Source organism: Melanotaenia boesemani, chromosome 3 (genome assembly GCF_017639745.1).
Source record: "Melanotaenia boesemani isolate fMelBoe1 chromosome 3, fMelBoe1.pri, whole genome shotgun sequence".
Lineage (NCBI taxonomy): Eukaryota > Metazoa > Chordata > Actinopteri > Atheriniformes > Melanotaeniidae > Melanotaenia > Melanotaenia boesemani.
In genome coordinates this window covers 7736566-7750267 of record NC_055684.1, presented here as the reverse complement: position 1 = coordinate 7750267, position 13702 = coordinate 7736566, and the positions used below count along the sequence as shown (strand labels likewise).

Sequence of the window (13702 nt, the reverse complement as noted above, 5' to 3'; positions counted from 1 at the left end):
TTCTCTGAAGCTTTTGATGATATTATTTCTCAGTCAAACCACCACAAAGAGTGGAATAATGATCAGCCCCTCCTCTTGGTGGATGATAGCAAGCTGTCTGCCAGGACTGAGCTAAACATGGACTCATTGATCAGGATAAAAGGAGGTTTAGGTGGGGGTTTAGATGGTGTGGTCTTCAAAGTCTTCACAATTTTATGTTGAGGAACCTTTTTCTGCAATTGTTCCACAATTTTTAGACCCAGTTTGTCTCAGATTTGTCCATCTCTTTTTGTACCCAATCATTTTACTAACCTGCTGCCAATTAACCCAATTAGCTGTCAAATGCTCCTCTAGTTGTTTTAAATCAGTACCAGTTACTTTTCCAGTATTTTGCTTGCCCTTTTCCTACTTTTTAGAGATGCGACGCGGCCATCAGATTCAAAATGAGCCAATATTTTCCAATAAAATGTAAAATGTCTCAGTTTCAACGTCTGATATTTCTGATATTTCTGCTGGGGGTTGTTTGCATTCAGTTTTTATTTACATTTTACACAGTGTCCCAACATTTTAGAAATGGGATTGTAAAACAAGCCTGAAAGTGTATTTTAGGCCACTTAGTTACTGAAGGTGATCAATGACATCTGTCTTCATGGAATCGTTGTTAGCATGGTGTTGTCCTCTGCCAGACTGGGGAAAAATATAGCAATTTACACAGGTATAACAGACACAATATCTCCCATAACCCATTCTCTGAGGTCCCCAGATGTCCCTAGACAGCAAGAACATGAATATGAACCATATCATTGTGCGGCAAATTGTGATTTACTTATGGCAATATGGTCAGGGTTTAGGGGTAACCTAATGTTTTATTAATACATTAATAACTCCTCACAGAAAGAAAATATGCAGACAGGATTTAAAACTACATTTTCAGCAACCTTTGATCATTTGTGCATCAGCATTGATGTCACATTTTTTCCTCACCAAGCAGGAGTAGGAGTCGTTCAGTCTGTGGTCTAAGGTGAGGCGCTGCAGCAGTTCGAACAGGGAAGCATGGTCGAAGTTGCAGGGATTAGCCGAAATAAAGTCGTCCATGCCGTGTTTTTGGGCTCGATCAGCATCTGGTCATGGTTAAGGAGAAACACATCCGATGAGGAGATGGACAAAAAGGGAGACAGAGAGAGCAAACATCAGAGATGAGCAGAAGGAAATGAAAACATTTTGCTTTCATCTCACAATCCTTTAATGAAAAATAAAAACTAACAAGTTGTTTGTTAATGTACATTCGTTTTCTAAAAGTCGTCTTTGTTTACGAGGCGAAATTAAAGAAACTGTCATGGTTGCTGCTCTGCTGGGCCTCCAGTCCCTCATCACGCTCATCTGCTCCACCTGTGGCAATCCTGATTGCTCACTCTCTTCACCTGCTCCCCTCCCGACTTAAGCTCACTCCAGTCCTTGCTTCCCTGCCAGATGGTCAGCATTGTTTTCCCTTGTTGATGTCCAGCATTTACTCTTGTTTCCAGATTCCTGTGTTTGACCCAGTTACGGCCCTTGGACTTCTCTTGCCTCATCCCGTCGGACTGCTCCTGCCTTGTGCTCTCCTGGATTTTGACCCATTTTGGAACGACCCCGGATATTCGCCTGTCCCAGCTAAGTAGTCTGCCTCTTACCCCTGTTTATGACTCTTGACTTCTTAATTCTCTGCTCATTTGGATTGTGGATCCTCCTGATTGTTTCTGGAGTCCTTTCAGGATATTGTACCCTGCATTACCTGAGGAAGTTGCCACCACTTCCTACTGGACCAAACCCTGCTCATCTCCTCCATTACCCGGTCCCAATAAATTACATTTTTGGAATCTATCACTGTGTGCGTGGCTGAATTTCCGGGTCCTTAGGGAGACAGCATTACAGAATCTGTTTAATTTTTAAAAGAAGCATCAAAGAGTCCACGCTGTAAACCTTCATGTATGTTCATGTATGTTCAAATTGTTTGTTTTTTCATCATCCTGGGTGGCAGGACTCGAATTACTTATTTTGGGGGAGACTTTGTCGGGCGTGCACCGTGACTTTGCACATCATGTGCACGTGCATATATATATATATTAGTGCACGTAGCACGGTTAAAAATAAGGTTACTACAAAAGAAACCCTCTGCTGCTACTGTATGCAGCTGGTTTAATCACAAATGGGGGCGGAAAGTTCTTTTAACAACCACAAAAGAAAGCATGTAAAGTGTTTTTTTTTTTTTTTTTTTTTTTTTTTTTGTATGGACGCTTACAGCACGCTACATATAAACAACACTGCAGTCCACGGTGCTGAAGGAAACAGAACGGATCACATTTGGAGGACTTAATAAAATAAAAAAATGAAACACAAAGCAGACAAATTATTGTTGTTCTTTTCAAGACACATCAGGAACCTTTTTGAAAAGTTAACTGTAACATAAAAGTGAACTTTTGTTAGGGCTCCCCCTCAAAGAATCAGCTGTATGTCTTTAGGGGAGCTCCTGTGCCTTTCAGGGGAGCCGAGCTCCCCTTAGCTCCCCCGTAATTCAAACCCTGCTCGGTGGCCAAAAGTTGAGAGAACCCTTGCAGTAAAACCACATGTAGAATACACAAGCTTCACATGTGCAAACATCAGCTTTTAGAGCATTTTCATGTGGATCACATCTGGAATAAACAAGTTTCACACGTGGACCACATGTGATCCACATTACCATATTTTCATGTGTTCCACATGTGAAGCATGTGTAGTCAACATCTGGATAACATTTCCATGTGAATCACTCGTGATCCTCATGTAATACACATGACGACCTTTTCATGTGTTCCACATGTGAAGCATGTGTTTTTTCTGTGTTGGAAGAAACAGCAACATTACAAGATGGTCAAAATTTCCCCATCCCAGCCTTTTCTGAACCAAGCAGCATAAAGCCTGTTACATAGTTCACGGAAAGTGAGAACTTGTTCTCGGAATCATGAGAACAGTTTTCGTGGACCTAGTTTGGGAGTTCATGTGGCTTTTTCTCGACACATCAGTCGAGCAGAACTTTCTTCTCGTGGGCTCTAGTATTGTGTGGTTGGTCGTATCTTGGAGTGGGGCCTGGTTAACTTGGAAAAGCTGGAAGCAGAAAGTTGTCACTTTCCCCTGTTGCGAGGTTGAACGGGTAGTTTAAATGAGCAGCTGGTGAGAAAGTACGAAAATGTAAACAACACATGGCATTTAAAGACACGGACACCACCGCCAACCTCGCTCTGCCATGGATGAAGTTTCATGTTAAATATAAATTGACCCCCCAAAAAATACCCCCACCCCCCCACCAATGTGACAGTAACCACCCACCTGGTGGTTACAGAGATGGTTCTGGGTCTGGAGGACCTGGGTTCAAGTTCTCGCTCTGGGATTGAAAAGAAGCTTCTAGTAGAGTATGAACTGAAAAGAACTGAAAGGACCAAAATGAAATTTTTTCTTGTGGCCTCATGAATAAGAACACAGTTCTATGTAACAGGCTTAAAATGTAAAAATATGAAGTTAATTTTTACTTAAATCGTGTTATCTTTGTTTTATTTATTTTCATTTTGAATACATGTTCCAGGTATCGTGGTTTTCTTATTTAGGGATGTAAAATGGGATGACTCCAAATGAAAAGTGATTTACATTTAGTTATGTGGTCTTTATGAAAGTTGTTAGTTTGGACTCATGGAGCAGGTGTTAGAAGGTATCTGTTGATAGTTTGATAGGTTAGTTTGGCAATAAAAGGATTCTGTACATTTTCATCCACATCCTCACTCATATCTGGTCAATTTTAATCTGTAAAAGCTGACATAGAAACATCTTTTTTAAAATTAAAACTATTTTCATTTGCTCTAAGATTTCTTAGCAAAAGACATCCAGTGTGTTAGAGGCAGAAATCAGGAGAGGACAGCAGCTGCTGTTACTGTGCTTCTGACATGCCGCTTTACTGCGTGGTCAATGTCAACAAGGTACAAGACGGCAACACCAGGACGAGTCTGAGTCGGAGCTGTAAGATTACAGATTCTGACAGCTGACTGTGCAGCAGCAATATTTTACTGCTGCAGAGGAAACATTCAGAAACTGTGAGTTTTATTAAAAAACAATCAGAAAAACATAGATTCTTTCAACCTTGTTCTGTAACAGCCAGAGAAACCAGCCTGAAGAAGGCTGATGGATGGGTTGTATGTAACCATGCTGGAGTCTTAATTAAGTTTTTTCATCTTTTATTTTTTTTCAAACTGCTCTGGTTTGTACTAAATACTTATATTTTCCATATATAAATATCTGTAGAATTACCTGATAAATCCAGAAATCAGGTTATGATCAGAGTTTTGGTGTGCATGTAAACGGACTCAATGTAACAGTCTGTTTTTGAAAATTGAACAAATTAGAAATTTCTGTCTGGATCTGAAGCAAAAAGTAGGCAGAATTCATGAAAAAAGAAAGAAAAAAATGATGTAAAATGTGGAAAACAAAGTATGTCACCTTGGCAGACTGCAAAGTGCAGTGTGTACGTGTTACTGACGTCAGGTCGGAGTCGTTGTTAAGGTGATATAAAAAGGTAAAATCAAAAGTAAGCCCAAAGGGTTGAACTGTGCTACTGTGGAAGAGTGCAGGTTTTGAACACTGTTGTATCTCTTTTCCAACGTTTAGGAAGAAAACTAAAAAATAATGGTAAACATCTTTACTCTATATATGTTTGCTTATGTTTTCTCTTACTTTCACATATAAATTCAGCATACCACAATGATACATCGCACTGCATATAAAGAAATGGAAGGGGGGGGGGGGGGGGGGGGGGGGCAGCTGCTTCAGGTCTCCAAAAGGTTTGGGCTGGCCCTGGCACAAGGTGACAGACTAAACATAAGACTTTTATCTTTTTGTGTGTTTCTTAAAATCACTATAAACATGTTGTATAATTAACAGTGACAGAAGCCGCTGAAAAAAACATAGCATATTCCTTAACATATTCCGGCTTCTTCATCCAGCTGTCGATGCAGCTGGATGAACTCTAACACAGACAGAACGAAGCTGGATGGATGTGAATGAAGGTTAGATGTTGCTTCACAGCAGTCAGAAGCCAGCATCCTCTTCACTGCCCATCGAAGATACCCCGGCTGTCAGTCAAACACTCCAAACAAAGAGCTAGCTGCTGGGAGCTTATTGTAGCCCCTCAACAAGTCTCTGCTCCCCACCCCAACACCCTCCCCCCAAAATCTAAAAAGGTGACATTGTGGTGCCCCTTTGGTCTGTAACTGGTGGCCTGTCAGGTCCGCTTGATGTGAGTGAGCAGGAGAGGAGGCAGGAAGGCTGGACAGTAACATGCAGTGACATTAGTCAACCCCACGCGCCTGGGCTGGAGAAGGATGGCCCTGACAATGATTGATGGCTGATATTCATTTATAGATCCAGAGGAGGGGGACCATCAGGCAATGTCCTGATCCTGGCTTTAGTGGTCAAAAGCATTTGGGGCTATTTACCATGTGGCTTGCTTTTTATGGACATGAAGATATCCACAGCCTAGTTTCTGTTCAACATTCACCACTGCAGTGTGATAAAGAACTTTGGAAAATTAAATGTTTTCATGGAGCTTAATCTCATTAGATTTAGATTAACCAGTAAAACTCTAAACCATCTTTATGCTTTTTTTTATGTAAAAATACATGTAGCAGCTCAAACCTTTCAATCCCAGGATCAACAGATACATCAACATAACGGCCAACCACAACAAGAAAACAGATTTTTTAGTAACAGAAACTAGAAACAACACCAGCTCAGCAGCGACCGAGTCTTTTCTCATCTGCAGATCACTCGCTCATGTCTTGGCTTTCAGGGGAAAAAATGTTGGCACTGAAACAATGCCAGTTTAGTTATTGGCATTACAGTTATTTACAGAACTATTTACCTACTGTCCTCACAAAACCAATTTAGCTCATTTTTAGCTGGACACAGCAGAGGCCATTTACTCATCAAACTGTAGAAGGTTTTGTATGTAAATAGAGATGAACATTAATTCTAAAAACCTAAAAACAGGCTTCAGTGCACATCTCAGATGTTTACTGCTAATTATGGCCAGCTAGCACGTCCTTTCACCTAACGGACAGATTGATGTTCATCAGTCTAAGAAGAAAGAAACAAACAGCTTCACAGTTCATGAAGACGTGGGTGAATCTTTGGGTTTACGTACAAAATAAAGTACGACTTCAGAACAAATTTAAGAAGATATGCAAGATAATGATGAATAACCTTAAACAAAAAAGCTGATTTTGTTCTCTGACTGCACAAAAGACAAAAGTAGATCACTTAAGAGGTGAAGAAAGGAGGACATAATGAAAATATGAATGAGATAACATAACATGTCACTCACAGCAAGGAGGTTCCTGTTTTAACTTCCAGCTGAGACTGAGATGTTTGCATGTTCTCCTTGTTTATTTATTCATTTATTTCAAATTAACCGTGTAACTGCCTGCTCAGAAGTTCGGCAGCGAAATTACAGAATTAATTGTAGCAATTTGGATCAAATTTGTTAGCAGTGAAATATTTGTTGTGTAGAAATATGTTGTAGAAGAAAATGGCTTCTCAGTTTGAAACCAGTTTTTATTCACTTAATGAAGAATATTAGAAAAAGGAGAAAAAGAGTTCAGAAATTTGACTTGAGTTGCGTTTTAGTTTAGGTATAATGTTGCTGTGTCAAAAAAAAATGAAACTGTGAGTGCAGTAAAGAAGAGTAAACTGTGAAGCTGAGTTTCACATCTCAGCAGAGCGGAGCTTCCACTGCTGCCGTCGTCATTGTCGATGTTTTAATGCAGCCTGTCTGGATTTGGGTTGGGGGTCGGAAACTGAGTGACATGACGGCATATTATTCATTACACTGCTCCAGGTGTGAACCAGCACATAGTTATTTGGTAACATTGAGTGATTGCTGCCTGATTTAATTGTGTGGAAAACACACTGTATTATTCATGACTTAGCACTTTTAACGTGGTAATTACCAGCTGCAGAGACCCAGTGGGACTCCAGGGGCTGTGTCAAAAACAGCTCGTTCATAAGTTTACTTCTACTAATGCTAGAGCATTTCCTTCTTTTTGTTTATTCATTTTTATTTCTTACACTACTATTCTACAGTATATAACATGAGGAGATTTAATTATCATTATCATCCCAGAAATCTTTTGTTTTTATTTGTAATTTCCTTTAAACTTATAAAGTGATGTATGGTAATATTACATGCAGGTAGCTTGATCTATAAAAGATTCTTAAAAAGTTTTAAATATTCAAATAAACATTTAAACATTCATCAAATCAAATTATCTTTCAGTAAGTCCATTCAAGAAATAATCCTCTTGAATTCTGCTGTGAGTCTGACTGAGAGTAGGGCCTGTAAGGATTAACTGGGTTGTGGAGGGAAGAGGTGTGAATTCAGATCTTTACCCGGAATCTGTTCCAGGCAATAAACTCTGAGTTTCTGGTTCCAGATCAGGTGTTTTGAGTTGGTCCCATCAACTCTGAGTGTCTTTATCAGAGTTGATGGAACCTGTATCCAGAGTTAAGACCCACAACAAAAATCCTTCATCAACAGAGCTCCGAACCTGGAGTCTCCATGGCAACCACTGTTCGTTACTTCACCTCACATATATGAGTTTTATTCAGGTTCAATCCCACTGGGGAAAAACACACATTGAGGAAGCTGTTGATAAAGAATAAAAACATCTTTCAGAGCGGTAAGCTAGATTGTTCTAGACCGTGACTGGACGTCTGTTATTTCTGTTTCACACTGAGTAAATATTCATTGGCTGTTTCTACATCTAGGTATTTAAACCAGCAACAAATGATGTTTAACAGATATATTTGGCCACATGTGTTTATTTAAATAAACTGAAGCAGACTTGATCTCCTTCATCACCAGAGGAGGAAGAGGATGACACTGTCTGCTCAGATCCAGTTTTACTGACCTCTGTGTGTGTGTGTGTGTGTGTGTGTGTGTGTGTGTGTGTGTGTGCGTGCTCACTGCAGTGAACACAGAGAGCAGCTGTGACATGCCGTCATGTAAATTAGCTGAGCCTTAGTAAGTCACATGAGAGTACGGTCACATTACCAGAAATAAGGACATATGTATTTGAAAAAAAAAATAGATCTTTAAGTTATATGAATCGATATTGGATTTATTTATCTTGAATTGATTCAAACTGATACATTGGTTTTTTTAAACTTAGCTCTATTTGGTTTGCACCATATATCAACCTGAAATATGTTGTGTAATTTTGGCTTTGCACAATACTATAAGTACAACGCAACCTCTAAGCTAAACAATTCCATAAACTGTGTGCAGCCTACTTATCAGAAGACATGGGCTACCTCAGGACAGCGCCCATTTCATTCTTCCTACACTTAGATAACTTTTAAAGGGACTACAACTCAGGACCTGCTCCAACAATCACCACTTTGGCAGACTGGTTCAGTGACACCACTGATCAGCCTGCAGAACGCTGGACTTTTCCACTTGTTTTCAGCTTCTCCCTCTCAGGCTCATGATTTGAAGATTGTTTTTCAAACTTTCATTTTCACTCATACATTTTAAAATCTAGATTAACTTTCATTTACTGGGTCCTTCATTTATTCTAAGTCATATCGCTTCTTTTCCAACAATTAATTTTTCCATTAAATTCATGCATAATGATGTAAACTAAACTAGGCTCCATGAAAGGCTGAAAATCAGCTCAACTGCTGCAGTCAAAGCAGAAAAGAAAGATGACAAAAGGTTGAAAAATGATTAATCTAATCACTGCCACATCATTAAAGCACAAGGAGATCTATCAATCAATGGCTGTGTGTTTTAATAAATGAGTGTGTTTCAGGTGTGTTTTTGAGTAACATGATGAAGATTAATCAGACTGATTCAACACTGGCTTTTTTAAAAAAAAAATAATCTCTGCAGCTGATAAATACAAAGTCAAAACAATGTCTACGTTCATCTGTCATCAGATTCTAAACACTACCATCTTATTCTATTCTACAGTCATTTAGCAGATGCTTTCTCCAAAGCTACTTGCAGTGATCAGGCTGTAGCGTTCAGGTCTTGCCTAAGGACCCCACTAGAAGATGTTAATAATAATCAGGTCTCCCGCAAAAGAGACGGATGCCCAACAACGCAGTAGTGGTAATGATCTTTTATTATGAAAATGTGAAAAACATCATGGATCACTCAATGTGGTTTTACCATATAGAGTCTCTGAATAAACATTAATTTTTGCAGCTGGATTATAAACCTCCTGAACAGGTTATAAATGCCTGGAAAACGTCCATAGTTCACCAAAAAGTAAGCTATCTATAACAATTTACCCCACAGAGAAAATGTTGACAAAAAAAGCCACAGAGGTTGGGGACATCAGAGATCTAGAGGAGTTTGAAGGGTTAAACTACAGTTCCTTTACCATTATTCACACCCCCCAACTTCCCAAAGAAACCTCCCAAGACTTCTTCCAAACTTCCTCTTTCTATCCAGGTTGCAGAGGGTCACCATCTCTCGTTTTCCCAAACGTCCAGGGTCTGTCTGCCAGAAACCACCAGTTCTCCTCTCTGTATCTCAGAACCTTAACAGAACTTCTTCAACTAAAGCGTCGCACTAAATGTTTGGTATTTCTCCCATGAGAGACAACTCAGTTTGCATGGCTGCTAACTACATGTTTTTAATTTACAGTTTTTTAAAATATCTGTGATTTATTTTTCATAATGGAATGATTTCTAAACTACTGTCATATGTATGTAAAATATCATTTTAACTTGTCCCTCTGTAATGAACACCCCTACACAAATTACTGGCCTGTTTATTTTATTGTACAATTCTAGAAAAACTGTTTAAAAAAACCTTGATTAAACATTGCTGTTTGGACACTGCTTGTGGTGTTCCACAGGGGTTAGTATTGGGCCTAAAACTATTTATTCATTATATCAATTACATTGGAACTGCTGGAAATGGTTACTTCAGAAATGTGCAAATTAAAATGATGGTTTGACAAAAGCAAATGATCAATTTACCCAAATGAGTTCATGAAAATAAGTTTCATGCTGTGTAGAAAACAATCAAATAAGAGGGAAATTTAACATGAATTATTCACACAATAATTAAAAGAAGTATTTCAGTACAGAGGAAGCCAAAACATGTCCTTCATTACAAATCTCACCACATTCTCTACTTTTCGATAGTCTGAGCATATTTAAATGACAATGTGGAGGTCTGGGGCAGATTATCATCACTGATGCAAAACAGCTGAATGGATTATTCACAACACTAGTTTTGAGATCACATGAAATCTCAAATTATCTAATCTGAAGCATTTAAATTCATGGTTTTGGGTCCAGAAGAAAGAAGAAACAATGCATGACGTAACTGTTTAGCATCTATAAGTATCAGAAATACATCACCTGCTTGGTTTCATCAACCCTCTCTGGCTGCACTCAGTTTGTACAACTCAAAAATGTTCAGTCACAACCCTCTGCAATCACCAGTGGTGTTCTCCAGGGATCACTTCTGGGGCTCCTCATCTTTATAATTTATCTACTTCTTTTATTTAAATTAATTGTTTAATAGTTTGCTTTTAAATTAATTGCTTGTGTCCTTGAGTGTTGTGACAGGCGTCCATACATAAACCCTTTCTCACCTGTTACTGCCTCCCTTACCAGCTATGAGGCAAATGTTCCTCCTCACAAAAGAAAATTAATAATGATTCTGCAAAATATGTGTAAATATTTACAAGATATCTACAACTTTGTGTACATATTTTGGGGTACAAAGGTTTGGGATAATATTGGTAAAACATGGGTAAATATTCTGCACTTCATTTAGATTTTCTACCATCACAGTATGGGAAGGATAAACATACCACACCAGTACAACCAGTGTCCTTTTTTTCCAGCGGCATAATACCCTGAGTTTCTGCTGTCTTTTTTTAAATCTGTTTCATTCTTTCTTTTTTTTTAGTGGCTGTGGAATAAAGTAGACCTGTTTGTCAGAATTACATCCTTTTTAAGGGACATTTAGAGAATGTTATCAGTTCTCAGAATCATACAAAGAATTAATTAAAAAAAGACATATGCAACATGTATGACAGGAGCACAGTCAAAGCAGATCATGATATAATGATACAGGAAAATGAAAAGTGATAGACAACAAAACAAGGAAAGAAGAAAAAAAAGGAGAGAAAAGCACTTACCCTTTAATCCAGCTACAAGATAGCAGGGTCAGGGTTTACATGAAGTGAAAGAAAAGGAAGAGGAACAAACAGAGAAACATAAAGACACACAGCAAAGCCACCAACACTTCAACACTACAGCAGTTCAACCACAGCAGGGCCGGCCCAAGACGGAAGGCAAAAAGAGACAAATATATAATTAAATAATTTAAATAAAAATGGTACTATACACAAAAATTAAATTCTATACTATTTTCATCATATTTGTATCAACCATGAAGATTTCAGGGTTAACAATCTTTTTGGAGTTTACTAATGTAAGAAGTAAAGGAACAGGCGACTACGAGCGACTGAGTTCATTTCTAGTGGAAGATCAGATGTTTTGGTTTGGTTAACCCTTTAACGCCTGATTTGTCTAATTACTCTTACAGTTTCTAAGACCTATTACATTGCATTATGGTAAAAACTTTGCTTCAAATTATGCTGTATACAATCTGATACTGGTCCTCCGCCCCCTTGTGGGAAAGGTTTGGTACTACGCAAAATCTGACAGATTACACCATAATAAATTTAACATATATAAAAATACATTTTGCTTATTTGTTGCATTAATTATCATAGTTATGCAGATGATACACAACTTTACGTCTTTGTCACCAGACGACTGCAGCCCAACAGACTTACTGTGTCAGAGTCTGGAGAAAATAAACACCTGGATTAGGGAGAATTTTCTACAATTAAATGAAGACTAAACTGAGATTATTCTGTATGGTAGCAAAGAGAAGAGGGTCAGCATTGAAAACACCTGAAGACTCGGGCTCTTAAAATCACAGACCAAGTGACCACATCAAAGCTGTCACTAAGAAGCTTTTTACCAGCTCAGAAACATCAACTGAATTAAAAGTTTAGTCTCTCAGAAAGACCAAGAGAAGCTGTACTGTAATGGTCTTTAAACAGGACTTCCTAAAAAGTACATTAAACAACTGCAGCTCATACAAAATGCTGCTGCTAGAATTTTAACCAGGACTAAGAGATCTGAACACATCACACCAGTGTAGAAATCTTTACACTGGCTTCCAGTCAGTCACAGAATAGATTTTAAAACCCTTCTGATCATTTACAAAACCCAGAATGGTTTAGGCCCAGAATACATCTGTGATATGTTCAGAGAATATAAACCTAGCAGAGCTCTTAGATCCAAAGACTCTGGTCAACTAGTCCAGACCAGAGTCCAGACTAAACATGGAGAAGCAGCATTTAGCTGTTATGCTGCAAACAAGTGGAACAAACTGCCAGTGGAGATTAAACTTTCACCAAATGTAGACATTTTTAAATCCAGGTTAAAAACATTTCTTTTCTCATGTGACGATGCATGAAATCTGCACGGTAACTTTTTAACTTAACTTGCTTCTAATTATTTTAATGGAATTTCAGATTTTATTGTGATTTTTATTATTTGTTGCTGCCTTTTTTATATATATTTTGATAAAGGGCAAAATAATGACTTCTGATTTAAAAAAATTAATTCTGTCCATTTTTTGTGTGAGGATTTAAAGGGTTAGGGCTGGAATATACTCGTGGCGAAGCAAGCGTATACATAAACATTCTGCTACGTCTGCATATATACTTGCTGCAAATAACAACCCTTTTTTGTATTAGCTAACCCTGTGTTGTTAACCCCTTGATGTCTAAATTTTTTAAAACTATATACACTACCAGTCAAAAGTTTGGACACACTTTCCATAAAATTTATAGGGAAAGTGTGTCCAAACATTTGACTGGTGGTGCAAAAACAAACTGAGAAAAAGCAAACAAACAAAAACAAAACTATTAAATAAACAAATAAAAATTATTAATAATAATAGATCATAAAAAAAAATCATACATAAATTACAGTAAATGAAATCGATGAAACAAATCAATGAGTTAAAAATAACTAAAATGTAATAAAAGCCAGAAGTGGTTTCTAGCAAATTTGTGACACCAGGCATCAAGGGGTTAAAACTGATAGCCAAAGTGACATCAGTATGATGTGCGCATGTGCATATAATAAAATTAAGACAATTCTTGTGTGTGCTACATTTACAGTAGATGAAATTATCAAGCACCACTAATATTTTAGCACCAGTGGTGCTGTGGTGGTTGGCCACCACAAAATTAAATTTTGCTTTGGGCCTCTTAAAGGCTTGGGCCGGTTCTGGACCACAGAGAGGGAGCAGCATGCAGAGGAAGAACATGAGACCAGACCAAACCAATGACAAAGCTACTTTTACAGCAAAAACCAGAGTGACAGAGGCACAGGAGAAAACAAAAGGTGCTGAGCAACATAAAACAGAAAAGCTTAAACTGGCAAAACAGACTTTCACAGAGTTCTCTCAGTTTTGTTATTTATGCAGTCCACAGGCAAATATTACCTTTAAAAAATTGTTTTCCTAATATTAACAATTCAGCAGTTACATCTACCGTGTCTGCAAGATCACCTGCTCAAGGTCTCGTTTTCCTGCAAATACTCTCAGATA

General features: G+C 38.1%; 1 protein-coding gene across 1 annotated transcript in view; it reads right to left on the bottom strand.

Moving 5' to 3' along the window:
* cadpsa (Ca2+-dependent activator protein for secretion a) overlaps positions 1-13702 on the bottom strand; it is a 163217-nt gene that overhangs the window by 92566 nt on the left and 56949 nt on the right. Inside the window, exon 12 of the mRNA XM_041981494.1 lies at positions 964-1100. Within this exon, the coding sequence (XP_041837428.1) occupies positions 964-1100 (137 nt within the window). The remainder of the gene's footprint in view (positions 1-963; positions 1101-13702) is intronic.